The sequence below is a fragment of the Delphinapterus leucas genome, chromosome 19 (assembly GCF_059928025.1).
Source record: "Delphinapterus leucas isolate spDelLeu-1000000601 "Yukka" chromosome 19, BTC_Dleu_Yukka2, whole genome shotgun sequence".
Lineage (NCBI taxonomy): Eukaryota > Metazoa > Chordata > Mammalia > Artiodactyla > Monodontidae > Delphinapterus > Delphinapterus leucas.
Window position 1 is genome coordinate 32,691,505 of NC_143147.1, and position 25,910 is coordinate 32,717,414.

Below are 25,910 nucleotides of genomic sequence, written 5' to 3' on the forward strand. Positions count from 1 at the left end.
ATAAGAGTGTGGGGATCAAACACAAGAACAATTCATCCTTTCCTTACTGTTATGAAATGTTGCCTTTATCATATACTAAATTTTATATGTCTGTATGCCTTTCTCTGTCTCTGGACTTACTTTGTATATACAATGATTGGATATTTACTTTTGTTCCTCTGCCATACTGCTTTAATGGTGTTTTTAAAATTTAATCAAAAGCAATATAAGTGAGATGACAATTTGCTTGAAAATTACTATCCTAGACTTAATTGTTTTTGAATATTGATGCATCATGGGAGATGGCCTTTTGTTTATCTTTATTATAATAATGAAACTAAGGATTCAGTAGACGTTAGCTTTCTATCAAGCCTTATGCTGAGTACTTTATTTGTACTATCTAACTTGATAATTTAACCCTTACATGCTTTATAATTTATCATAACTTTTATATTTAAAATTTCCCAACTGTTTTGCTGTTGTAATAACAGCACAGGAAATAACTAGTTGAAAATGAATAAAATAGAATTCAAAAATGGGAAAACTACAATAATAAAAGAGAACAGAATCATCATATATATGACCTCATATAAATAACCTCAAGATGCAATTTTGTTTTCGTTATATTGCTTGGAATGGTTTAAATTATAGTACCTTTAAAAGATTTTATTACAGAAATTTTTAGGTATACACTAAGGTAAAATTGATTAATGAGCTCTCATATACCCACCATCCATCTTGAACAAAATATCAACACATTGCTGTTTCCATTTGATCTTCTCCCTCTCCCTCCCCCTTCAAGGGAGTGGGCTACTGTTCTATTTTAATGCAGATCTCAGATATGATCTTATTAGAGTAGTCCAATGTATATATCTAATGATAAGGTCCTCTAAAAAAAAATTGTCATGATATCGTTACGGTACTCAACAAACAGTAACTCTTAATCTCATTAAATACCTAGTCCATGTTCAGTTTTCCCTAATTGTGTCTAAATGTCTTCTTACAGTTGCCTTGTTCAAATCAAAAGCTAAACGAGAGCTAGCTATACATTGCATTTGGTTAGTATGTCTCTTAAGTCTTTACTTATTTATTTGGGTGCCATTTGTTGAAAGGACTAGATCATTAGGCTTGTAGAATTTTCCAGAGTCTAGATTCGGCTGATAGTATTTTAGTGATGTTGTTTATCTCATTCCTTCATCCCCTTTAGAAAATTAAATCTAGAGGCTTGGTAATATTCATATTCAGTGTTCTTGGCAAGAATACCTCTTAGATGCTGCTGTGAATTTCCTATTGCATCTTATCAGGAGGCATATAATGGAATGACCCATCATAATACATTGTAATATATGATACATCAGTCCTTGGTTTTTAGGATCTCTCTTCTGGAACCCTTCTTTTAAAAACTATGACTTATTGTTTCAATACATTAGTTTTGTCACTTGTATTCTTCCATATTCCCTTCATTAATAAAAGACTAATAGATTAAGTTCTATTTTATAGATGAACCATAGGCTGTGGAAAATTGCAGTTTATCTAAGGCCGTAGACTTGCAGTTATATAGCCCAGAAGATGGCAAATTTTTCTTAGAGTGTTTTGAGTCACAGAGAACTTTGAAAATATAATGAAAACTGTAAACCTTCTCCCAGGAAAATATGCTTGTGTGCACAAATGAAATTTGGCAGTTTCATTTCAAGAGGTTTAAAGATGCCTTCTGTCTGTGCTCATTCATGAACTGCAGATAAAGACCTCTTCGCTTGGCTTATTCTTTCATTCTTATTCTTTCCTTCTACCTTGACTTATGCTTTCTTCTCATTTCTGTCATCCTGGCTATCCAAGATGATTTTTTTCACTTGAACTGTTTCTTGTAATGAGTAAAATTTGGAGTATATCTAGAACTTCTGTATATCTCCATCAGATAACCCAGCCTCTAGTATAGCGTGGTCAAATTAAATGCCTCATCTTTTAGTCTAGTTTAGTTGATAACACCTGAACGTTCCAAAAAAAAATATTTTTTATGTTGAGGTTGTGTTATTGGATAGATCATCTGACTTCTCATTATGTTCCTCTTTGCAGCAATCTGCAGAGCGCTGTGTAAGCACATTGCTTGATCTCATCCAAACCAAAGTAAATTATGTGGTCCAAGAGGCGATTGTTATATCTTCCGCAAATACCCCAACAAGTACGTCCAGATACTTCTGCCCCTCTTCCTCAGATCATTTAGGAAATGTTCAAGTAAGGCACTTTGAGGTTGGCTAGGTAAGAATTAGTCTTTGTAAAGTAACTGGTCATAATTGAATACTTTATTAAAAGTCAGAAACACATAAGTTGGTTAGCACAAGGATTAAAATGTGATTTTTCACTCTGCTTTATCACTTTTAGAAGAATTGAAGCTCTGTCTGAATATGCATTGTCAATTGGCATATATTAAAGTTAGCCAGATTCTTTGGTGATGAAGTTACTGTTAAATAAGGATACCCATATATTCCACGTTGTCTGGGCATAATCCATTTTATGCCTCTTACCAGGCATAATTAATAATTGTGCCCCTTTTCACTCTCAGAAACGTCTCAGTTTGAATAATAAATTATATGGTCACCTTATTGTAAAAGCCAGGGAGGTGACAGCTTCACTGTTCACTTAGTATGTTACCTAGTACTTGTAGAAAATTATAGAACATGCAACAATGAACTGTCAGAGTTCCAGGCCTTTTCTGAAGTATTGTAGCTGCTTCCATTAAGATATACAAAATCTACATTTTCACTCCACAAAAATTTTCACATTGAGGCCTCTTAGTTATGAAACAAAAATACTTTTTCAGATTTGCTTTTGAAGGCAAACAATTAAGGAATCTGAAAGAGTGAAATAAGAGCAGATCTTACAAGCATCCTAAATCTCATTTTACCTTATAATCATAGAGATGAACTGTGCTAAGGCTTCTGATTATCGTTAAAGATAACGTGAAATGAAGTGACTTACAGTTAGTTAGCTCAGTGGTGGGCTCAGAATTGGAAGAAATATTTTAATAAGGTAGTGGTTTATTAAGCATTATGTATACTGTATATATATATTTTTTTTGTTTTTGTTTTTCAATTCTAGAAATGGTATTTTTGGAAAAAGGATCATATACTTCTACCACTCTCCCAGGAAAGAGGAGGGTTGGGTTTCTAAACTTCTTGATTAAGTGCGGAGGTGTATATCTCAATATGCTTGGTAAAGGTGTCCATTTCTGGTTTGTATTACTGAGGGATTATGATAGTTTAATTTTAAGAAAGCATTACCGAGAACCTGGTTTAATCAGTGGAAATAGGGCAAACAGTTAAGTGTATTATTCGGTTGTCCATATCTCATTTATTATACAATTTCATTCTGATGTTTAAAACTATATTAGCCGGGCTTCCCTGGTGGCGCAGTGGTTGAGAGTCCGCCTGCCGATGCAGGGGACACAGGTTTGTGCCCCGGTCCAGGAAGATCCCACATGCCGCGGAGCAGCTGGGCCCGTGAGCCATGGCCGCTGAGCCTGCGCTCCGCAACAGGAGAGGCCCGCGTACCGCAAAAAAAAAACCCAAAAAAAAACCACGTTAGCCAAGGAGATGGATTTAACATGGTAAAGAATGAGAGCTATAGACCTGTAAAAATAAATACTCGAGTTGCTTATTTCTTTAGAAAAACAGGTCATTAGTGTGGGTGCCTTGGGAGGAAGGAACATAAAGATCTCTATAGAACGCAGAGATAGGTGGATAAGAGACAAAATTACTGTTTCTGGATGCTATTCTTGTCTTACTCCATTTTCCTAATAGTAAAGTGGAATTTCTGTTCCTCTACGATGAAGGTAAAATGAAGTAATAGGAAAATTCTCTGATCTCGTTATGAGAAAGACTGTGAGAAATGTAAGGTAGTGGTATTATCTTAAACCATAGGTTAGTTTTTCCTTGTGAAAAGAATATCTGATAAGCTTTTATAAAGATTTATGGCCTAGTTATTAAAACATAATTGAAGGAAAATTGAAGACATTTATAATTTTCTGGCTTTAAAGCCTGTACATTCTCTTGGCTAAAAGTCTTTGTAGTTTGGTGGTGGTTTAGGGTACCTTGTCCATGGTTTTTCGTTTTTTAGGCTTCATTGTTAAATACACTTCTCAGTTTTGCCTGCAGTAACCATAGTCCATTTTGTTATATCAGATATGAAAGTATCATTGCCACTTTGTGTGAGAACTTAGACTCACTGGATGAGCCAGACACTCGAGCAGCTATGAGTTGGATTGTGGGAGAATATGCTGAAAGAATTGACAATGCAGATGAGTTACTAGAGAGCTTCCTGGAAGGTTTTCATGATGAAAGCACCCAGGTAAGTTCCCATCTATATCTTACTGTATTACATGTTTTGGGGACGATTTCAGGAAAGGTAAAGGTTAGGCAGTTTCATGTGTGTGAATTTATATACACATATAGTATGTACATTTTTCTCCCAAAAAGGGGTGACCTTTTTCAGTTGTGCTAACTTCTGTTGGAACAAGCCTGCCTAATTTAGACAGTGGTTCTCAACTTTAATGAGCCTTAGAAGCACCTAAGCACTGGTGTTTAACCTGTGTTAAAGGACAGGCTGCTGGGCCCCACCCCTAAAGTTTCTGAGTCAGTAGATCTGAGGTGGGCCTAAACGTGTTCATTTCTTACAAGGTTGAGGGTGGTGATGCTATTGCTGCTGGTGGTCCAGAACCACACTTTGACAACTACTGACTTAGAGCAGTAGTTATTACTTTTTAATTTTCTGTCACCTAAAGATGATTACCCATTGCTGTTAGTAATGGTTGTGGCTCAGTTGCAGCTGAGTTTTTGTCTGGGGTGAAGGCTGGCATGTGCAGTTTGAAAAGGTTCTTTGTGGATGGTTAGACTCCTTCCCATCTTCTGTCTGTCTTCTACCAAAACTGAGAGACCTTCGAGTCAAAGGCCCAGAGAACAGATAAATTATTCTTTTTCCCCGGCATTTGTACTCACTGCAGATTGAAGTTCATGTGTGTCATCTATCATCGTAACTTTAATAGGCCCTACAAGGAACATATACCAGCCAGTAGTTTCATGGTTCGGCAGGCGACTCTTTTTTTTAATTATTATTTTTAAAATTTTATTCTTTTTTTTGTTTTGTTTTTAATAGATTTGTTTCATTTATTTATTTATTTATTTTTGGCTGCATTGGGTCTTTCGTTGCTGTGCGCGGGCTTTCTCTAGTTGCCGCCAGCGGGGGCCACTCTTCATTGCGGTGCGAGGGCTTCTCATTGTGGTGGCTTCTCTTGTTGCGGAGCACAGACTCTAGGCGCGCAGGCTTCGGTAGTTGTGGCGCATGGGCTTAGTTGCTCTGCGGCACGTGGGATCTTCCTGGACCAGGGCTCAAACCCGTGTGCCCTGCATTGGCAGGCGGATTCTTAACCACTGCGCCACCAGGGAAGCCCTAGCATGCCACTCTTAATTGGTTGTGATCTGGCATAATTCTACTGTCTTGGCTCTTGCCTCAGTATGATAAATGATTCCCTAATTCCCTGGAAGTTGTAGCTTTTGGTGGAAGTAAATAATAAAGAATTTGGTCAGGAACCAGTTTTATTGCCGTCAGTATGTTAGCATGTACTTTAAGAAATACAGGTGATTATCTGGGCCAGAAACAAACCAGCAGTTTTTGATGCCAAGAAATGCAATTTGGAGATAGGAGGCTAGTGCGTTTTCAGTTGATGAAAACCTTTGACTGCTATTGTGGATATTGGCTGAGTTTTTACCTTTGTTTCTTAATCAAAATCAGAAAGACCTCATAGTAAGTCATATTTGGGAAAATATCACTTTGGAATTCATGGTGTGGTATAATGCAAATGCCTTTCACTTTACCTATTAAATTACATTTGCTTAGGTACAGCTCACTCTGCTTACTGCCATAGTGAAGCTGTTTCTCAAGAAACCATCAGAAACGCAGGAGCTGGTACAGCAGATCTTGAGTTTGGCAACACGGGTAAGAAGTCTGAAGAAAGCATGGAGTTGATTTGTCTTGTTTTGAATTCTAGGAAATTGCGAAACTTCTTCCAAGAAGGTTCATTTGCAGAGATTTTAAACGGAAGGAGTGCAGTCTTTAGATTCTGTTAAAAAAAAAAACAGTGCCTCTTTTACATACTCTGCTGAATTAGAACTGGTTGTATGGCTTCTAAATGAATTGACTGACTCCAGTTTTAATCATAATTCATGAAAGCTGAACTTAGACTCTTTAGTGTTAATGAAGGACATGACTTTGTGAAAATGACATTGAGAGTCACAGTATCTCTTTCTGGGGGACTTAATTTCAGCTTTCAAATGAAAGTACCCTGTAGAGATGGTAAATGCTTTGACAGATATCTCGTGTGCTGTTCTACCTTCTAGATAAGTTGCCTTTCTCTTCAAGTAATTTTAAAGTGCTAATGCTGCTTCCTTAATTATTTAGTATTTTTGGTCCTTTTAGGGAGGGTTCTGATTTCAGGAATGTGGCAACCAGCTGGATACACAGAAATCAAAGTAATTACTTTTTCTGACGTAACTAGTATAATGATCAGTCCGTCATGATCCAGTAATGTTCTTAATTGAATTTGAGAACAGGCCGGCTTTAGCAGGCTGTCAAGAGTTATGATGTGTGTTTACACATGGAATCTGATTCAGATATTCAATTTACCATTTTCCTCTTTCATCTCTTTATAGTTGTATATTAACAGCATTTGAACTCTTTTATAGTTCTTTAACCTAGCTCTGAGCTGTCATCTTTCCTTTTTTTTTCTCTGAGGAGCTTTATTTCATATCAATAATGAACACAATTGGAGGACTAAATATGGTAAATCCTGTAATTAATTAGTACGGTTGGGGTGTGCACTTAGTACACTTCTTGAAACCCAGTTCCAAACTGAGGCCACAAATGTGAACCTTGAATAGTTGCCAATACATCATCTGTTAAGTGGTCAAAGCGCATCATTTGATACATGATAAATGCAAAGTTCTTCTTTCCTCTGACAGTATTTAATTTTAGAAATGCCAGGAATCCATTTTAAGGAAAAGAAGTTCGACGGGCAGATAAGGCATTTGAATACTTAATGGAATACTATAAAGCAGACAACATTATTAAATAAGTTGTTTATAGAATATGCTATATAACTCTGAAAAAAATACAGCCAAGAAAACTGCTAGAGTCAAAGGCTACTTTCTGACACTTGATTCAAGTACAGATGTTTTACAATCAATGAACTCAAATGTGAAGAAGACCTGAACTAAAAATTAAGATAATTGTCTTGTCTGATTACTGATGCACGTAAACATTACTGAGAATTATCGCTTGATTATCTTTTAAGGAGCAGTTGACCAACAGTAGTTGAGTTAAAGGATGTCAGAAAATTCACTTCACAGAAAATAGAGGTGTCCCACTCCACCCCTTGTACCTCTCAGTTTTCTCCATTTCTCCAACAAATTATGAATGAACTTTTTAATGTGCTATTTCCCCAAGTCTCTAAACCTTCACTTGACCCCATTATGGTTAGTGTGAAGAAGCATCCATATGAGTATGTGGAGTCAAGGGCAGGCCATGGCTCACCATCTGTCCATGAAAAGTGGACTGGGAGGTTGTCCATCACTGATGAGGCATATCTTGGCACTAAGAGCAGAAATTGGTCATCTTCTGGATCAAAGTAGTTTAGGTTAGACGTTAATTTTTGCGTTAGTGTTTAATAGGTCATCTACAGGGGGCCATTTTGAATAGAAATTGCCCCTTCTTAATCATGTAGTGCTTATTACAGACTCTGTAGGGTGATTGCCATTAAATTAGCCATGTATTTGACTTCATCTTAGGGCCTTGAAGTTCATTTCTGTCTTTTGCTATAGGCCCTGGAGCCTCTCTCCTTTGTACGGAAGAAAGAGCTCTGTATAAATTAACCAGATTCAAAGAAGTCTTGTGTTTATTCTAGATGGTAATATAGTAAACTTGACTTTAATGAGGCCTATGTACTAACACTTCAGAAAACTGCCTAAACACAGATAAATACATATTTATACAGTCTCTTAGCTTTCTCAGAAATCTCAGTTTCTTCAAGAATCATGGGATTTCTGTTTATTAAAGTATCTCAAGTTTTAACTCTCCCCTGATGGCCACATTTCAAGGCATCAGCAATATCTGGCTCTCCATGAAAGTTACCACAAGAAATAGAAAATAAGGAAAGAGAAAATGTAGAGATGGGAGTGCTGGGTGGTGACCTAGAATCACTCGGCAGGTAAGAGACTGTCTCGGCTTACTTTGTGTGACAGATTCATGCCTCAGCCAAATTGAAGATTCTGTGTTTATGTATGTGTGGAATAGTCAAAATCATCTTAACTGCTGAGAGGCCACTTGACATTCATCCACCTTGGAAAATAGATACACCTTTCCTATTATTAATTTTACATCTTTTAAAATTTATTTGTTAGAGCTCTTTGAAGTGTTTTTTCTAAAACTTCCTTTTGCCTGAAGCAAAGCAATTTCCATAACCGTCAAGGCAATGGTTATTTAATATTATCTATATTGAGCATTCTAGATTTCCTAGTCTAGACCCTTTATTACCCATTTGTATCTCTGTTAAGATGGAGTTAGAACAATTTTCTAAAAAGAATTTTGGCTTTGCTCCTTGTCTACTCACTTTTTAAATTTAATTATTTATTTACTTTTGGCTGCACACGGGCCTTTTCTACTTGCAGCGAGTAGGGGCTACTCTTCGTTGTGGTGCGCAGGCTTCTCATTGCAGTGGCTTCTCTTGTTGCGGAGCACAGGCTCCAGTAGTTGTGGCACGTGGGCTTCAGTAGTTGTGGCACACGGGCTTAGTTGCTCCGTGGCATGTGGGATTTTCCCAGACCAGGGCTCGAACCTGTGTCCCCTGCATTGGCAGGCAGATTCTTAACCACCGTGCCACCAGGGAAATCCTGTCTACTCACTTCTGAATAGATAAGGCTAGCCTCATAATCAAGTGAGTGTCTCTGGTCGATTCTATTGTATTCACAAGTTCTGAACCCTGCCTTCACCTCCATTGTCTCTTAAGGCTTCTGTACCTGTATTTAACAGTCAGCGTAGGAGAGCTGTGTTTTAGGTTCTCGTCAGAGTTCAAACTCACTCTTATTACAGTATTTGCCTGAGATAAAGTGTTTAGGGAGGATTCCCTATGTTCTTATAGATGTTGAAATTTACCACTGAATCAAGCCAGATTAGTAGAGAGCTGGGGATCTAGACTGCATTGTATTTGACCCTTATTAGAATAGTTTTTACTGAATTACACTAATATCATCATCCTGTAGTAAGGGTTGTCATGAGAAACTATCCTCTTTAGATGTGTTATCAAAGTATTTATTCCATTATATATGTTTTTCTCTATGAAACCCCATAAAAAAAATTCCTAACCAGCTTTGGATTCTCTTATGCATTAGTATGTAATTAACTACCCCTCTGAATGGCTTATCTGACTAGACTTGTTTTTCATATCAGATGTTTGAAACCTTAGAATCAAATTTAAGGATCTCCCGTAGAAAATGTGTGGGTCATCGTGGCTTGCATTTTTCTGCCTTTGCTTCTAATTTATGTTCTCTAGCCTTAGATGTATTTTTATAAGCTTTGCTAAATCCTTTTCTAGAACAGGGCAGGGTATAAATAAACCATCAGACGTTCCTAATTCTAGATTTTCTGTACAAGGACTAGTAGAGAATCTTAGTAACAACAGTCATCTGTATAGTGCTTACTATGTGCCAGGCTTTCAGTAAGGGTTAATACTGTTACTCTTCCCATTTTATAGGTGAGGAAACTGAGACATAGAGAGGCCGGCCCAGTTAGTATGGGGTGGAACTAGGACTCAAACCCAAGTAGCCTGGCTCCAGAGTCTTTGCCCTTTTCTACTCTGTCTGAAAGTTGAGAATGACTTTTGAGAATACGCATTTCCTGTCTTGCCTGCCTGAAGCATTGTTGTGCATAAGCCAGTATAAATAAGTGAATTTAGAGGTTTTAAGATTATTGTGGATGATTATTTCATATTTGGCTATAAATAATTAATAAACAGTTTCTCTAGACTTGCCTTTTCTGTCCAGTTAATGAAATCTGAGGCATTAGCATAATAGAGTAAGCACATTTATATAAGTCTTTTCCACTGGAATTTTCCTCTGGAATTTTTCTCTCAAGTTCATGAAATAAGAACCTAATTTAATATTTATGTTACCAGCCATAAATTTTTAAGTTGAGGGCAGCATGATCTGCTGAGTTACGTTAATTTGAATTGGGTGGTGGGGTTCTGTTTCTGCTACATCCACTGGTTCAGGACGTGACTGGGCAAATTTCTCTGTCATACTACTGCTCTGTCTTTATAGTAGACTTAATCCTATTGTTTATCTATGCTGAGAATTCAGTGAAGTATATGTGAAATCTTTGTGCTTCTAATTTTAAATAAAATGGTGGTATGATTAGAAATAGTATGGGACTTCCCTGGTGGTGCAGTGGTTGAGAGTCCGCCTACCAATGCAGGGCACATGGGTTCGAGCCCTGGTCCGGGAGGATCCCACATGCCGCAGAGCAACTAAGCCCGTGCGCCACAACTGCTGAGCCTGTGCTCTGGAGCCCGTGGGCCACAACTACTGAGCCCACGTGCCACAACTACTGAAGCCCATGCGCCTAGAGCCCAAGCTCTGCAACAGGAGAAGCCACCGCAATGAGAAGCCCACGCACCGCAACGAAGAGTAGCCCCTGCTCGCGGCAACTAGAGAAAGCCCACGCACAGCAATGAAGACCCAACAACGAAGACTCAGTGCACCAAAAAATAAATAAATTTATAAAAACAACAACAATAAAGAAAAAAGAATAAAAGGGGAGCAGAGAACAGATAAGACAAATAAAAAAGAAATGACAACAGGTCTTTTCGCTTTGATAGTTTTAGAGGAATTAGTAAAGAATACTCATAGAAGTGTCCAAACTTTAGTAATTACTTTTTTTAGTACATGGAAAAGAAGTCTTCACCTTAGTTTTTCCATCTGTGAACTAGAGACCGTCATCATCAAAATCACCTGTGCTGCTTGTTGAAAATAAAAGTTCCTGGGCCCCACTTCTGACATAATGAATCAGAAAGTCTGGAATCTGCACTTTCAGTGGCTTTCCTGGTGTGTTAAAATGTTGATGCACATTATAGTTTAAGAATTACTGTTTCAGAGCTTGCCTGGTAAGAATTGTTTTGGAAGCTCTCAAATTTTGGGAAATACACTATTTTCTCGAGATCCTTACGGAGGCCTATCAGACTAGCAGTACAGTAGATCCGAAACCAAATTTTCTGAGTCACCAAACACATAATGGCACCTTAAAATCATAAAAAGTTTCTATTTTCTTCTCATTAGCTTTGACTGGGCCTGATTTATCGTGGTCTCCATGTGAATTAGTGAGGCAGTGAAGACCAGCTGATAGTAGTCCTAACAGATCACCCCTCAGGATAACTGAGTTTGGACAGTGGAGATCCTTGCCCACTCTTCACTTCTAGTCCTGGAAAATTTGCACTCATTTTCTCATTTCTCATAGGACTAAAGTTTTCTGTTAAGATTTACAGTACGTATACCCTTTGATCCAGTGATTCTGTCTCTAGAAGTTTGTCCTGTTGCAGTGTTTTGAATTTGTGGGGGGACTCAAGCTCTTTTCACAGAAGCATATACTTTGTGAATCCCCACAGGAATTGGTTTTTTTTGGCCATTTGGTTAAATATGTACCAGCTATATGAGAGAAATAGTTTGAAGTAAAAAAAAAAAAAAAATTATTTTGATAAGTATATTATTAAGCTGTATTATGTAGTTTATTTTAATATGTTTAACAACTTTACTACTTATTAAAGGCAAATTAAGTTTTCCCAGTTAAGTGATGTGTAGTGTTCATTGTGTAATAAAAAGCATAGTCTACAAATTTTAAATGACGTGCTTTGGGGACTGAATATACAGATTAAAATTTAACTTTTAATTTAAATATCAATAAAAGCTGGGCAGGGGATTGCTTTCCTGATGTGATACTTGGAGAAAGTTGTATTCTGCTCTTTTAAAAAATCAACTTGTTTATGTTTCATAATATTCACGCTTTGTTTCCAAATGAAAATCTAAGTGAGGAGGTTTCAGGCTGCTATTTATAAACACTTCCTCAGGAGCAAATTAGCCCCCCTCCCAACAAGCAACAAAACAAACTCATTTAAATTGGATAGTACCACTGTTTCCTTTTTTTAACCCTGGCATTTCAAATACTACAAACATTTTGATATGAATAATACATGTATATATGTGCATTTCTATTAGAATAATGCAACCTATGAATGTGATAAAGATTATCTTGAGGTAAAATTTACCATTTTTATACTGTATTAACTTGTATGTCAGTGTTCTTTATGCTTTTTTGTTTTTAACCAGCACTCCATTTTGAGTGCAAATTAAATAATACATGATTAAGAAAATGTATATAAAACCATCAGGGTCACTTCCGGTGTTGAGCTGAATGATACGTGCCTTAAATGGCTAAATTATAAACCAGTTCATCTGCTTATGTAGAAAGTCACGGGAAAAACCCTGGCCTAGTTTAAAGAAAATATTTTTGTATGTGTTTTAAATACAGAAATTGAAATGGGACTGATTGTTGCCTTTAATAACATGATACCACTGGAACAATTCATGCGTAAATGAATGCCACTATATAGACATTCTGAGAGGTGGATACCAGGATATTTATTGCCACTTTATAATGATTGCAAAGATAAATAGTAGGAAAGAAGGAGAAAGAGGCAACGGCCTAAATGTTCATCAATAGGACACTAGTAAATAATGATGCAGTGCTGCATATACAGTGGAAAAATGACAGCTGTATGTGCCAATATGGAAAGCAGCTTGAGGAGCAGTATATATACTATGAAACTGGTTTTGTATAAAATAAATATAAAATATATATATAAAAATACTGTATTGCTAAAAAATGCTTATCATCATCCGACAATGCAGGGTTGCCACAAACTTTGAATTTGTAGAGACTGCGATATCTGCAAAGTACAATAAAATGAGGTCCGCCCATGTATACATTTAGCTATTTTTATCCTTTACTGTAACTTTGGTTCAAGCTTATGGATGAAGTTAGCAGATACTGCTTCTCTTATGCTGTAAAGCTAGCTGTTGGTGAAATAATGTTTGCAGGGTTGTTTTATAAGAGCAGCCTAGATTCTGTGTAGACATAGTTGTTCAGTTGCCTGTACCTTTTTTTGCCAAAATAAATTGCTCCATATCAGTAAGGAAATGCTATTATGAACAGACTGTCAGGTAACATGGAACTCTTGCTTTATAGATAACCTTAAAATTTTAATTTGGGAGCGGCAGTACTCTAATAAACTCTTATAATGGGTATCTTGGAATCTTTTCAGAATCTCCCTTCATTAATTATAATAAACCTCAAATCTAAGTAGAATTTGATCTCTGAGTGGTTAGAGTATCTGCACTTGCACCGTTTCTGAGTGTCTCGTATTGTCTAATATAGGTGTTTCAGTGGTTCATGAATAGCCAGAGTGTAGGATTTATTGCTTTACAAATTAGTGTAGTCAACGTTTACAATACTGTAGCTCTGTTTTAACAGACTATGGGCACAGATAAACAAAAAGAAAAGGGCAGTACCCAAGAAAATGATTATTAATCTTTCATTAGCCCTTGAGTTGAATCTTTGGTTTTAGGGCAGTGCTGTGATTTTCACCCAAAGGAAACTTGTGGTTTCATGAGGATCAGGCCTCGTTCCAGGGTGTTTGACCTCGTAGGCAAGCATATTTAACATTCGCTAGATATGACCATTTAAGTTCTAAGTACATCTCCCAGTCTGTGCTTCAAGTTTTGATAAATAGATATGGACTTTCTGTTGTTTGCCATTTAAATTACCTTTCTCCTGATAACTTTGACCCTCAAATGGGATGGGGAAAGTGAAACAAATCAACAAACAAAAACAACTCTTCCTAGAACACAAAGAGAGAACCAATATGTAAAAAGAAGCACAGTCTCTTACATAAGGTCTTTATCAGATTACTAGCCTTCAATTGGTTACCTTCACAATTCCTTATGTGGTTCCTTTTTGGATGACCTTTTTGTCCATTTGTGCTTGTTTTGCGTTTTGGGGGGTTTTTTTGCGCTACGCGGGCCTCTCACTGCTGTGGCCTCTCCCGTTGCGGAGCACAGGCTCCAGACGCGCAGGCTCAGCGGCCATGGCTCACAGGTCCAGCCGCTCCGCGACACGTGGGATCTTCCCGGACCGGGGCACGAACCCGCGTCCGCTGCATCGGCAGGCGGACTCTCAACCACTGCGCCACCCGGGAAGCCCTGTTTTGTGTTTTTAAAAGAGAAACACAAGTGCAGAAAAATCCCCTTTGAAATAAATATTGGTATGTTGCTGCGAATGGCATGTCTGTAGGAGTACTGACATCACCTAGCTTTCTTCTGCGTCCTAAGGGTAATAAGTGATATGCCTCTGACGTGAAATACATTTGCACCATAAAACCTTAGAGGCTGAAAAATGCTTACTTCATGAGGCCTTTTAAAATCACTTGGGAAAGGGAAAAGTGCTTTTTAGTTGAGTATTGCTTACTATACTTGTCAGCTGCTCTGTGGGCATGAGATGGTAAATAGTTGTCTAACTTGGAAATATCTCACCTTTTAAAAATACTGCCGATGCAGGGGACACGGGTTCGTGCCCCAGTCCGGGAAGATCCCACGTGCCGCGGAGCAGCTAGGCCCGTGAGCCATGGCCGCTGAGCCTGCGCGTCCGGAGCCTGTGCTCCGCGATGGGAGAGGGCACAACAGTGAGAGGCCCGCGTACCACAAAAAATAAATAAATAAATACTGCTTTGATGACAGTTTTATACAGTTATTTCCCTTGCCTTCACAATGGGGAAAGATTTTCATGTTAGTTTTCTTGTGTCTTCCGTTTAGAAAAAATACATAATAATGATTTATCATGTTCTTAATTTGTAGAAACTATAAGATCATTTATTTCTTTTCATCTAACTCACTTTTGTCTTCTCATAATACTCTTACCTGTGTATTAGAGTGGAGGAGAATATGTGCCTATTCTGCCTTCTATTTAAAGGTGCTGATAAATCCATGTGCTTTGTCACATTTCCCAAACGGTACATGTTGGGAGATGATAGAATTTCAGGGGCAGAGGATACCCTTTATGGAGATTTCATATATTTCTTGCTAGGTGTATATGAAATTGTTTCCCCTTTTGACTTCCTTATTAATTTTTGGCTTTATTTTGTACCCACCCTCTCCCCAATCTAGATAGGTCTCCTTTTGGCTTCCTTGACACTTTTTCCTCCTAAGCCCTCTTTTTTTTAGATTGTTTTTCTCTCTTTAATCGTTGCAATTTTGTGTTCCTTCTCTTCTCTGGTTGTATCACAAGGCTCATTCTGAACCTTCTCTGTGTATTCCCTTAGGCGGTTTATCTTCTAAGCACAGTTACCACTGATACATTCTGTTAAATACGCCCTGCTCTTAGCACAGCACCCCCGCGTTACTCTGCTCATTTCACCTGAGGCGGGTATGTGACTTTCTTCCCAAGTTCACTTCTGTAACTCTGACTGCCAGTCCCTTTTCCTTAGCTGTCTGTTGGACTTCCCTACTTGTTTTTCTCACTTGAAACTTAACAGAATTGAAAGCAGCATATTATTTTCCCTATCGTCCCTCCAGATTCCTCTTATAAGGAGCAACACTAGTCTTTCGCTTCTTCGTTTTTGTTTTTTCTGAGTTTGATTCTTCATTCTTCTTTGTTCAAGTGTTGTCAGAACCTACCTAGGGTTTTCGTTTTTTAAGAAAGCATTTGTTTATTAATGGAATTTTTATAGTGGTTTTTTAGTTTTTAAAAAATTATATAAATCTTAGGAAACATACAAGATAGAATGGTATAACAAACACGTTTACTCATCACTCAGTTTCAACAGTAATCAGTATTTTGCCAATCTTGTTTCATTCATCATCCCCACAGATTTTTTTTTGAGGGAGCTGGAGTATTTTAAATTAAATGCCAGACCTCATATCACTTCACCAATGAGTACTTTACTTGGTATCTCTCAAAGATAAGGACTTTAAAAAAAAATCACAATATATTATCAAGCCAAAATTAGGGGTAATTCCTTAACATTCAATAAAACTGAAATACTTTCAGATATTTTTCAATTGTCATTCTCTGTTCTACTTTAAAGTTTATCTAAGATTGGTTTTACTTTTTTTTGGCGGTACGTGGGCCTCTCACTGTTGTGGCCTCTCCCGTTGGCGGAGCACAGGCTCCGGACGCGCAGGCTCAGCGGCCATGGCTCACGGGCCCAGCCTCTCCACGGCATGTGGGATCTTCCCAGACCGGGGCACGAACCTGTGTCCCCTGCATCGGCAGGTGGACTCTCAACCACTGCGCCACCAGGGAAGCCCTGGTTTTACTTTTTGCTTAAACGTTTGGAATAATTCACAGTGAAGCTGTCCGAGCCTGAAATTTTCATTGTTTTTTTTCACTTTTTAAATTAATATGTCATTTATAATAATCTTAGTATTAGCGCACTAATCTTTAGTGTATAGCTCAATAGATTTTTACGTGTGCATATACTCATACAACCGCCACTCTGATCAGATATAGGATATTTCCAGCACCCCAGAAGACTCCTCATGCCATTTTGCTGTTATAGCCACCCTCCAGAGATAACCACTGTTTTGATTTCTATCACTGTAGATTAGTTTTGCCTCTTCTTGAACATCATGTAAATGGAACCATACAGCATTTGCTCTTCTGTTTCTAGCTTTTTTGCACAGTATAATATCTGAGACTACCCTAATGCCGTGTTATCAGTTGTGCGTTCCTATTTATTAGTGCATAGTATCCCATTGCCTGCATATGCCACAATTTATTTATATCTGCTGTTGATGTATCTTTGGGTTGTTTCCAATTTGGGGCTCTTATGGAGAAAGCTGCTGCGAATATTCGTATATATTTCTGTTGGTAGACCTATATACTCATTTCTCTTGTGTATACACTTCGTGGAATTGCTGGATTATAGAATAGATATATATTTAGCTATAGGAGATACTGCCAGTTTTCCCAAGTGATTGTACCAGTGCACACTCCTTCCAGAAATGTATAAGAGTTCTAGGTGATCCACATCCTTAGCAGCACTTGGTATTGTCAATCATTTTAATTTTAGCCATTCTGGTTGATTTGTAGTGGTGTCTTATAGTTTTAATTTGCATTTTCCTGATGAGTAAAGATGCAAGTACCTTTTCATGTTTATAGACTGCTAGTATATCTTCTTTTGTGTCATGCCTGATCTTTTCCTTATTTTTTAATGAGTTATCATCTTTGTAGGAATTCTTTATGTAATGATCGAATGATCTGTAGGAATTACATATAATTTGGATACAGGTCTTTTGTCAGATGGATATTTTGCAAACTTCTCCCAGTCTGTGGAGAATACCTTTTCTCACTCTCTCTTAATGGTGTCATTTGAAGAAGAAATGTTCTTAATTTTAATGAAGTCCAGCTCATCACTTTTTTTCTTTTATGGTTAGAGTTTTTTTTCTTTTTCTTTTTCTTTTTTTTTTTTTTTTTTTTTTTTTTGCGGTACGCAGGCCTCTCACTGTTGTGGCCTCTCCCGTTGCGGAGCACAGACTCCGGACGCGCGGGCTCAGCGGCCATGGCTCACGGGCCCAGCAGCTCCGTGGCATGTGGGATCCTCCCAGACCGGGACGCAAACCCGTGTCCCCTGCATCGGCAGGCAGACTCTCAACCACTGCGCCACCAGGGAAGCCCTGGTTAGGGCTTTTTGTAGAAACTTTTGTCTTCTCCAAGGCCATGGAAATCCTCTTGGTTTTCCCCTTCACATTTATGTCTGATTTATCTCTAATTTTTGTTTATGTTGTGAGGTGTAGGAGTCAAGGCTCATTTTTGTCTCACGCAGCTATTCAGTTGACCCAGCACCATCTATTAAGATCATTTCCCCCTGCCTAGTCCATTTAACATCTCTTGGAACTCACCACTTCGTTTTTATTTTTACAGTGTTGTAGCAGTAACGGTTTAGGTCACTCTTAGCTCATCTTCATGTCCATTCTCCCAACTTCAGTCCATTATACACACAGCTGCTTGGGTAATGTTCCTCTAAATGTTCATTTTAGTTCTTTGTTCAACAGATAAAAGTGATTGTGCATTGTCTATCATATAAAAATTAACTCTCCAGACCTTTTTTCAGAGTTGTATTTCTCTCATCTTCACTTCCCCCAAATCTTACCAATTACAGTGTCTGCTCCTGCCAGTATAATTTTTTCACCACCCCTCAAGTCAAATTGTTCATTTCTGTGCCTTTGCACAAGCTATCCTTTCTTTTTCTGAAGGTCTCTCCCTGGTAGTTCCTCATAACTATGCTGTTTTTGAAAATCTAGCCATAAAACCATTCTCAGAATCTTTTGGGATCAGCCCCACCTGGTTCTGTTTTGCTTCTCATCTATATCCTGTCAGTGTGCAGACACACAATACTCATTTCTGCTTTTACACGGTGAGTGTGCTTTTCACTTGTTCTGTGAATGCTGGTTTTTTATTTGTTTGAGTATAAGTTATTTGAGGACAGGAAATATATTTCCTTTTTTTTTAAAAAAATAAAAGATGTATTTTCCCAGAGTTCTCATTACAGTGTTCCCTTATAGAGTAGGTGCTCAATTAAAATTGACTGACTGATGAAGTTATATAGTATAAGAGTTTTTTCCCCCTCCCGTTTTTGTATATCTGACCTTCACCCATTGCCTTGTTACTATGTCCCAGGTGAAACTGACTTTTCTCTTTTCCCCTCTTTCTGTGTGTGACTTGCAGCACTGATGCGGGTGACAGCCCTGTTGGCACCACCACTGCCACCAACCTGGAACAGCCTCAGGTTATCCCCTCTCAAGGTGACCTTCTGGGGGATCTTTTAAACCTTGACCTTGGTCCCCCAGTCAATGTGCCACAGGTATCCTCCATGCAGATGGGAGCAGTGGATCTCTTGGGAGGAGGACTAGATAGTCTGGTAAGCATCTTTCTTCTTTCTTTTGGTTATTTAAATTCTTTTTATTTTTGAATTTCTGGGGTTATTTTTAATTCTTGATATGCTGAAGAACTTTAAATTATTCCGCTTTTTAGAACTAGACCTTTCCTTGATGAGCAGAGCAATGTCCTTTGATAAAGGACAGGATTATTTTTTCTAGAGATTTAATTGATACTGTTCATCATTGGTATGGGATATGTCTACAAGTGTACATGATTATTTTGTTGTCCTGCCTCTGAATGGAACTTTTGATGTTTAACCAACCTAGTCACCTTTCCAGAGCTTATTGTTGCTCCTGCTGCTTAACTCTGGATAGCCCCTGTAATTCCCCTTCTGACCTGAACATCATTCAGATGACCTCATAGTGATCATCCTATTCTGAGGCTTTCAAACTTTTGCCTTTTTTGTATTTTGTTGGCTTATGCCTTGTCTAATTCCAAAAGGTTCATTGGAGCCATTTGTGTTTTTTTTTAAAATGTATCTTACTTATAGTTGAGAAGTACTTCTTTTTTTTTTTTTCATTGCAGTATGCAGGCCTCTCACTGTTGTGGCCTCTCCCGTTGCGGAGCACAGGCTCCGGACGCGCAGGCTCAGTGGCCATGGCTCACGGGCCCAGCCGCTCCGCGGCATGTGGGATCTTCCCGGACCGGGGCACGAACCCGTGTCCCCTGCATCGGCAGGCAGACTCTCAACCACTGCGCCACCAGGGAAGCCCGAGAAGTACTTCTTGATTGGTTCTTTTTTCCCTTTTTCCATCCACACCCCCCCACTCCACCCTGTCATACTTCCAATTTAATTAGCTTCCAGGATTCTAATACTAAAAGGCTCCAATGTCCAGAGTATCTGTGAATATGTGCCACCAGTGGAAGCCAATTAGTTACTGTTGCTGTAAAAGATAAATGAGAAATATTAAGGATGACGTTCCATCTGTGTATAGAAGGCCAGAAAAATAGCAGGTCTCATCACACGGCTCCCTGCAAATTAGATGCTTAACTGTGGTGGAATTAAGAGGGGCTTTTTTAGCTGAACACTTGAAAATAAGTTGTTCATCAACCTGATGACTATAAATATGCCCAACAAACTGATTTATTTCCCAGCATCAGAAATTGGAAGGCAATGCCATAGATACAAAAATATATGTTCTCAGAGATTACATAAACAAAACGACCTTACTTCCTGCTTCATACACTGGCATTTTCTCTTCTACTTTACGAGCAGTATTATGTCTGGGATTTATGCCAGCTGGTACAGGTACATTTACTTTTGGCTGACAGAGAGCCTGAGGAGATAGGGTTACCATCATATCTTTGTGGGTGATGCGTTTTACTAATGGAAGTCACTGCTTCCAGAGTCTATACACTGGCCAAGCTCTGGACTCTAGCTGATGGTGACACAAATGAGCACTGCTTTTGTCTTCCTTGGGAATAAAAGCATTTGCTTTTCATTTTCATATCTCTAATGAATAGAGTTGACTGAATAGCTTCCTCGTGTGATATCCTGCGTTGCTATATAACCTCCTTAATAGACTCAGGAGACTGACAAATGAATATTGAAATATTCATGGAGACTCTCAGAAATCCCTTATAAACACTGAAATAGCTCATCCTATTCTGTTGACACATGAGCTACAAGTTAAATGTTACATCCTCCCCACGGTTATGCCTTACCAACCCTGCTTATTTCCCTAGTGGTTTACGACATAGTGGACTTGCTGAACCTAAGAAGACAAAGAAATTAAGTTTGAAGGATGGAGGGGAGAAAGAGGCTCTATATTTTGATGTTGACTGGCCCAGGATTCTGTCATCTTGTTTCTTAACCCACTTTAGCATGGAAGGGAAAGAAATATGTTATTTCCATTTGGCTTTGTATCAGCTCTTGCTGGCCCTTAAAACTAGTGAGTTTTCTCCTTATATTTTACACAGCTTAATCCAGTCATGTGTCAGAATTCTGGCAAGTTTACATCAGATAGAAAAACAATTAGAACTTTGTCAGATTGTAGTAGCCCAAGTCACACATGGGCCTTTTTTCATTTTCTTTTTTTGCAAAGGATATTCTCTTTGGGGTGGAGAATAAATTGTTTTTATAATTGGATTTCTAAATATTATACAGCCTTTGCTAGGTAGGTCCAGTAATGTTTCTGTGTAACTCTAAATTTTAGCTTATTCTGACTTTGGGATTTAAAATGGTATAATTGGTGTTATAGCCCCAGAAAGTGTTTACGTGCAGGTTTCTTCAGCTTATTCTGTGATATAAATATGTCCCAGAAATCAAAATGAGGAGTAAAAGCCCTTCTTTTTGCTTTGGATCTGTATGTAGTTAAATATATATCACTCAGAGAACCAAGATTCCTTTTAAGAGAACATCACAAGGAAGAGGCCTAAATCTGGCTGTGTGAAAGACGAGTTTCTGTGGCAGCAGTAGTCTATGCCAGTTTTAAAATGCTTTTATTGTTCTTACGTAAATTATCTAATTTAAAGAGGAAAATAGTTCTCAAAGTTTTTACTTAGTCTATACAGATAGTGCTGTTTCTTGAATGAATTGTTGCCTTACAGCAGTGCTTCTCAAGCTAATGTGTACATAAATCAACTGGAGATCTTGAACAAGACAGATTCTTGTTGCTCTGGGGTGAGACCTAGGAGTCTGCATTTCTAACAAACACCCAGGTCTGTGGACCACATTTTGCATAGTAAAGACATAGAGTATCTGTGATCACTGTGAACCACTTCACTTTAGTGTTTGAATAGCTGTTGGTAAACCCAGATGCCTTGTTCTCTTGGCTTCAGTAGTAAACACACTCCTGGAAAGGGGGCTCCTACTCTGCCTCAGATTGAGAGAGGGCAAGAAACTCTTGAAATTATTTTGTTAAAGGTCTGTCTTTCACTCTCTAGGAAGAAGAATGTTGCTGGGTGTGGTAGAATTTGACCCAGGTCCCCATTTAACATATGGCCTGGATTAGAGTTATGTGATTGTCTGGCAAGCAGCACTCAGGTTCCGTGGGTGTTCATCTCAGAACAGCTCTCAGCAGCGTTTTTGCTGCTTTTATCGCTGGTTTCTAACAGAACCTTACCCGTAGAGGTCAGTGGTGTGCTGCTAATGAAGCGTGGCAGCTACTAACCTTTTATTTCAAGCTTTGTGGTTCTCACTCTAGCTGCCTAATTGGTATTTAAAAATATATATTGTCAGCGTTTGGACCCAACCCTAGAGCAATTAAACGGAATTTCTGGGAGACAGGACCTTAGACATTGGTATTTTTTTTAAAAAATCGAAGTTATTTTAATTTCGCAGCCGAGACTGAGAATATTGAGCCAAATGAAGCTCCAGATGAAGTTAGGTAGAGATGTTACAAAATTGATCTTTAAACCAAGGCAGTGATTTCCACAGAAGAATTACATTTTGGTGAGCCTCTGGCACCTCCTCCAAAACAGGCCTCTCTGACTTTACCTTTGTTCTTCCTCCTACCCCTCCACACCCTCACCCCCTGACCCCAGGACATTTTCCTGTTGTGATTTGCTGTTAGGTGATCCAGCCTACCGGAAATTGACCAAGAGTTGAATTTGACCGATTTAGATTTAGTTGCTCATTCCCAGGGTTCTTCTCACCCTTGCTCATGTTCCATAATTGGAGACTGAAAATTGTCTTGTATTTTGGATTATCTACCCATTTTCTGTTCCTCTGTTTTAAAACTTGATATTCACTAGAGGATAATATTACTCTTCCATTTTCACATCTTGGTGACCCTCCCATTAGATCTTGTTTGCCCTCTTTCATCATTGCACTTGTGAAGTTTTGAGATCTAGTGAATTGTGACTTTTCTAGAACTGTCATTCAGGAAATACTTATCAATTTATTTATTCATTATTATTATTTGTCACAAGCTACCTGAAGGCTCCAGCCTTCTTCCATCAATAATCGTGACTCATATATAACAGCTGTGATTCTTAAACCAAAGAGAGTGAAGTAGGTATATTGCTATGATGTAAAAAAAAAAACACACACGTGCACACCATTCCCAGGTGACTCTTAGATGGTGTTTTTCGTTGTTTGGTTTTTTGTTTGTTTGTTTTTGGAGACAGGTACCTTTGAAAATCATTGATGTAGGCCGAGCTTCAGATTTTTAAAAATGATGCTTCTTCGTCACAAAACTCAAATCAAAATGGATTTCCTACGTACTTTTCACTTTCCTCCTTAGTTTTTGCTTGCCCTTTAGTGTATTCTCTTTTGCCTAAATGTAGATAGTTTCCTCCTTCTGTTAGTGTAAACTTAACTGTCACCTTGATGTGGAATGCATTCAGGTAATGAAACTCTGATCTGTGTATAGAGCAAGATAGTATACTATTTAAATGTTATTGGGGTTTTTGTTTCTTTGTTTTAGAAGCAGTATAGGTGTCTTTTTATGCCCCTGCTACCAAATCTAAGAAACTGCTCATCTTGGGTAGTGTGACATTTCTGACTGTGGTGCAGATCCTTCTGGTTTGGTGTAGTGTGAGAGGTAACCCGGCACCCAAGTATGTAAATCTTGCATACATGTTATAAAGATACAGCATCTGCTAATGAGTTTGACATCTCTGAGGATCGCTAGAGTAATAATTGAATCTCAGTTATTTGTTGCCATTACTTTCAGGCTGTCAGCAGACTGTCAGGCCTTGGCTAAATTACGGCCTTCTGTTTATCCAAGGTGCTGTGCGTTATTCTATTTAGAAAAATGGTGCTATTGTGCATCAAGAATAGAAAGGAAGCATTATCCAGAGTGCCCTTTCTGTGTGCTGACGAAGGGTTTCCTGCCAGAGATATGTGCTTCAGTGTGCCCAGCTAGGATGGAGTAGAAGAGAGGAGAAACTGCCTTTTCCTGACTCCAGTGTATGTTTTTCAGAACCTCCTACCCTGTTTCTTACAGGTTTTTACCTTCCAGATATTTCAGCTCATGAACTATTGTAGTAATGATTTTGAGGGTTTTTTTAGCCCGTGGGAAATCCATTGTACATACTAGTTTTGCATCTTCATATCTCTTCCTCTGGAAAAGAGTTGCTGTGATTTAAGAGCTTAAGTTTTAGAGTTGGTAGTCTTGTGAAGACAGTTTTGTAAATTGTAGCCTAATTTTGGCTGATAAATTCTTCAGTGGCTCTTGTAACCACTGTCTTTTTTATCAATGCATAGATTTAGTGAAGGCTGGCCTCAGGCAGTGTTGGGAATAATTACCAAATATTGAGTGCCTATTTCTGTGCCAGTCTCTGTGCTAGAACTTTTATAATGCCTAATCCTCAAAATAAGTCTGCAAGGTAATTGGTATTGGGTCCCATTTTACAAAAAAACTGAAGATGGCATAGCAAGCAAGACTCAGAGTCAGGATTTTGAACCCAGACTTCTTCAAAACTTTAAAGTTTATACGCACTTTTCCACTGTCCTGTGATTCCTCCAGTTTTTTTGTTATTACCATTTTCCAGAATAGAATTCAGTCTCACTTAACTTTGGTCCTTCTCAGACTAGGGTACACAGTCTCTGGAGTACACAGCAGAGCACAGGGTGCATTTGAAGCTGCAGGATAAACCTGGTTCATCATCTTGCAGTGTCAGTCTTACTTGATGGTAAGGAATGTAAACACACTGTATTACAGCTTAGAATGTAAAATTGCATGAATGTTTAAGATAAAACACAAGGCTTGTTTGCCCTAGGCCTCTCCATGCTATACCTCCCAGATGCCCTGTGTGTGAGTTTGGGCTAGCTTATCATTAGGAGGCACTTGAAAGTTTGAGAAAGACTTTAGAAGTTTATTCATTAATGAGGCGAGGGATTGGATACGTTTATACATCTATCTCGCAGCAAAAGGAATAAGATTGCTTTCAGATAGAGCCACAAAATCCTGTGTTCCCATCTGTTTGGTGGTGAATTGTGATATAAAGCAAGTACTTTCAAGGCAAGTAAGTGATGCACAGGACATTCTTGTGCTGAAAACTGGCAATCAAAACCACTCAGACAATACATTTCCCTTTCTAGAAAGATCTTTGGCCTTGGGGTGGGAACGGAGTGGGTGGGGTCACTTTTTCCCCTAATTGGTTGTATTCATATGTGTTGGCAGTGTTGATGCAGATATGGTGCTCTTAAGTCAGTTGGGGAAACAGTTTTGTCAGCCTTCTGTCCATTTTGTGATAATTTTCACCAATAAAATGATTCATTTCCAAATTGTCTCCCCAAGAAATAATACTGCCATAGTGGTGCTTATATGGAAATGCATTCACTCAGTAAATATTTGAGTGCTTATTCCTTTTCAGGCTCTATTCTATGTACTGGGAATATAGTTGTGGCGAGTCCTTACAAACATACATTGTAGTGAGGGGAGACGAATGACAAACAAGTACATAGGTAGTAATTACTGCAAAGGAAAATGAGACAGAATGCAGAGCTTCTCCTGTGAATTTTTACTGCCTTGACCATTGAGTTATATCTGACCTAAGAGACCAACAGTGGCCATTCTAAGGACTTTCTGTCACATTCTATTCCCTGTCCCATCTCAGGAAGTAATCTATTTTATCTCGCTATTTTTCCGTTGATGTAAGACGTTTTTTCCTTCAAGTTAAGGGGTCTTCTGATGATTTTGTATGATCTCAACTCATTTACGCTATTCCACATCAAGTCTATTCTCACCATGAGTTTGTCTAATAGCTTTTGCATGGTTACAGATTCTTTTCACCAATTTGATTAGTTATATTTTATGGTGCTTTTCTAAATAGCTTTTTGAAGATTAAATCAAAATTTGTAGCCCAAGAGCTGGAAAACCATACTTTTACCTAGAAGACAAGATAGTGTGTGCCTTCTAAAATCTAAAAGCTAATAGGAAAAACACAGACTGATG

At 38.3% G+C, this 25,910-nt stretch overlaps 1 protein-coding gene across 1 annotated transcript in view; it reads left to right on the forward strand.

Moving 5' to 3' along the window:
* The window catches only part of LOC111171398 (AP-2 complex subunit beta-like), a 72,000-nt gene that overhangs the window by 39,537 nt on the left and 6,553 nt on the right, over positions 1-25,910 (forward strand). The window contains 5 exon segments of the mRNA XM_089900853.1: positions 2,053-2,131; positions 2,134-2,158; positions 4,158-4,323; positions 5,869-5,967; positions 18,853-19,045. Coding sequence (XP_089756979.1) covers positions 2,053-2,131; positions 2,134-2,158; positions 4,158-4,323; positions 5,869-5,967; positions 18,853-18,858 — 375 coding nt within the window. The 3' untranslated portion in view covers positions 18,859-19,045.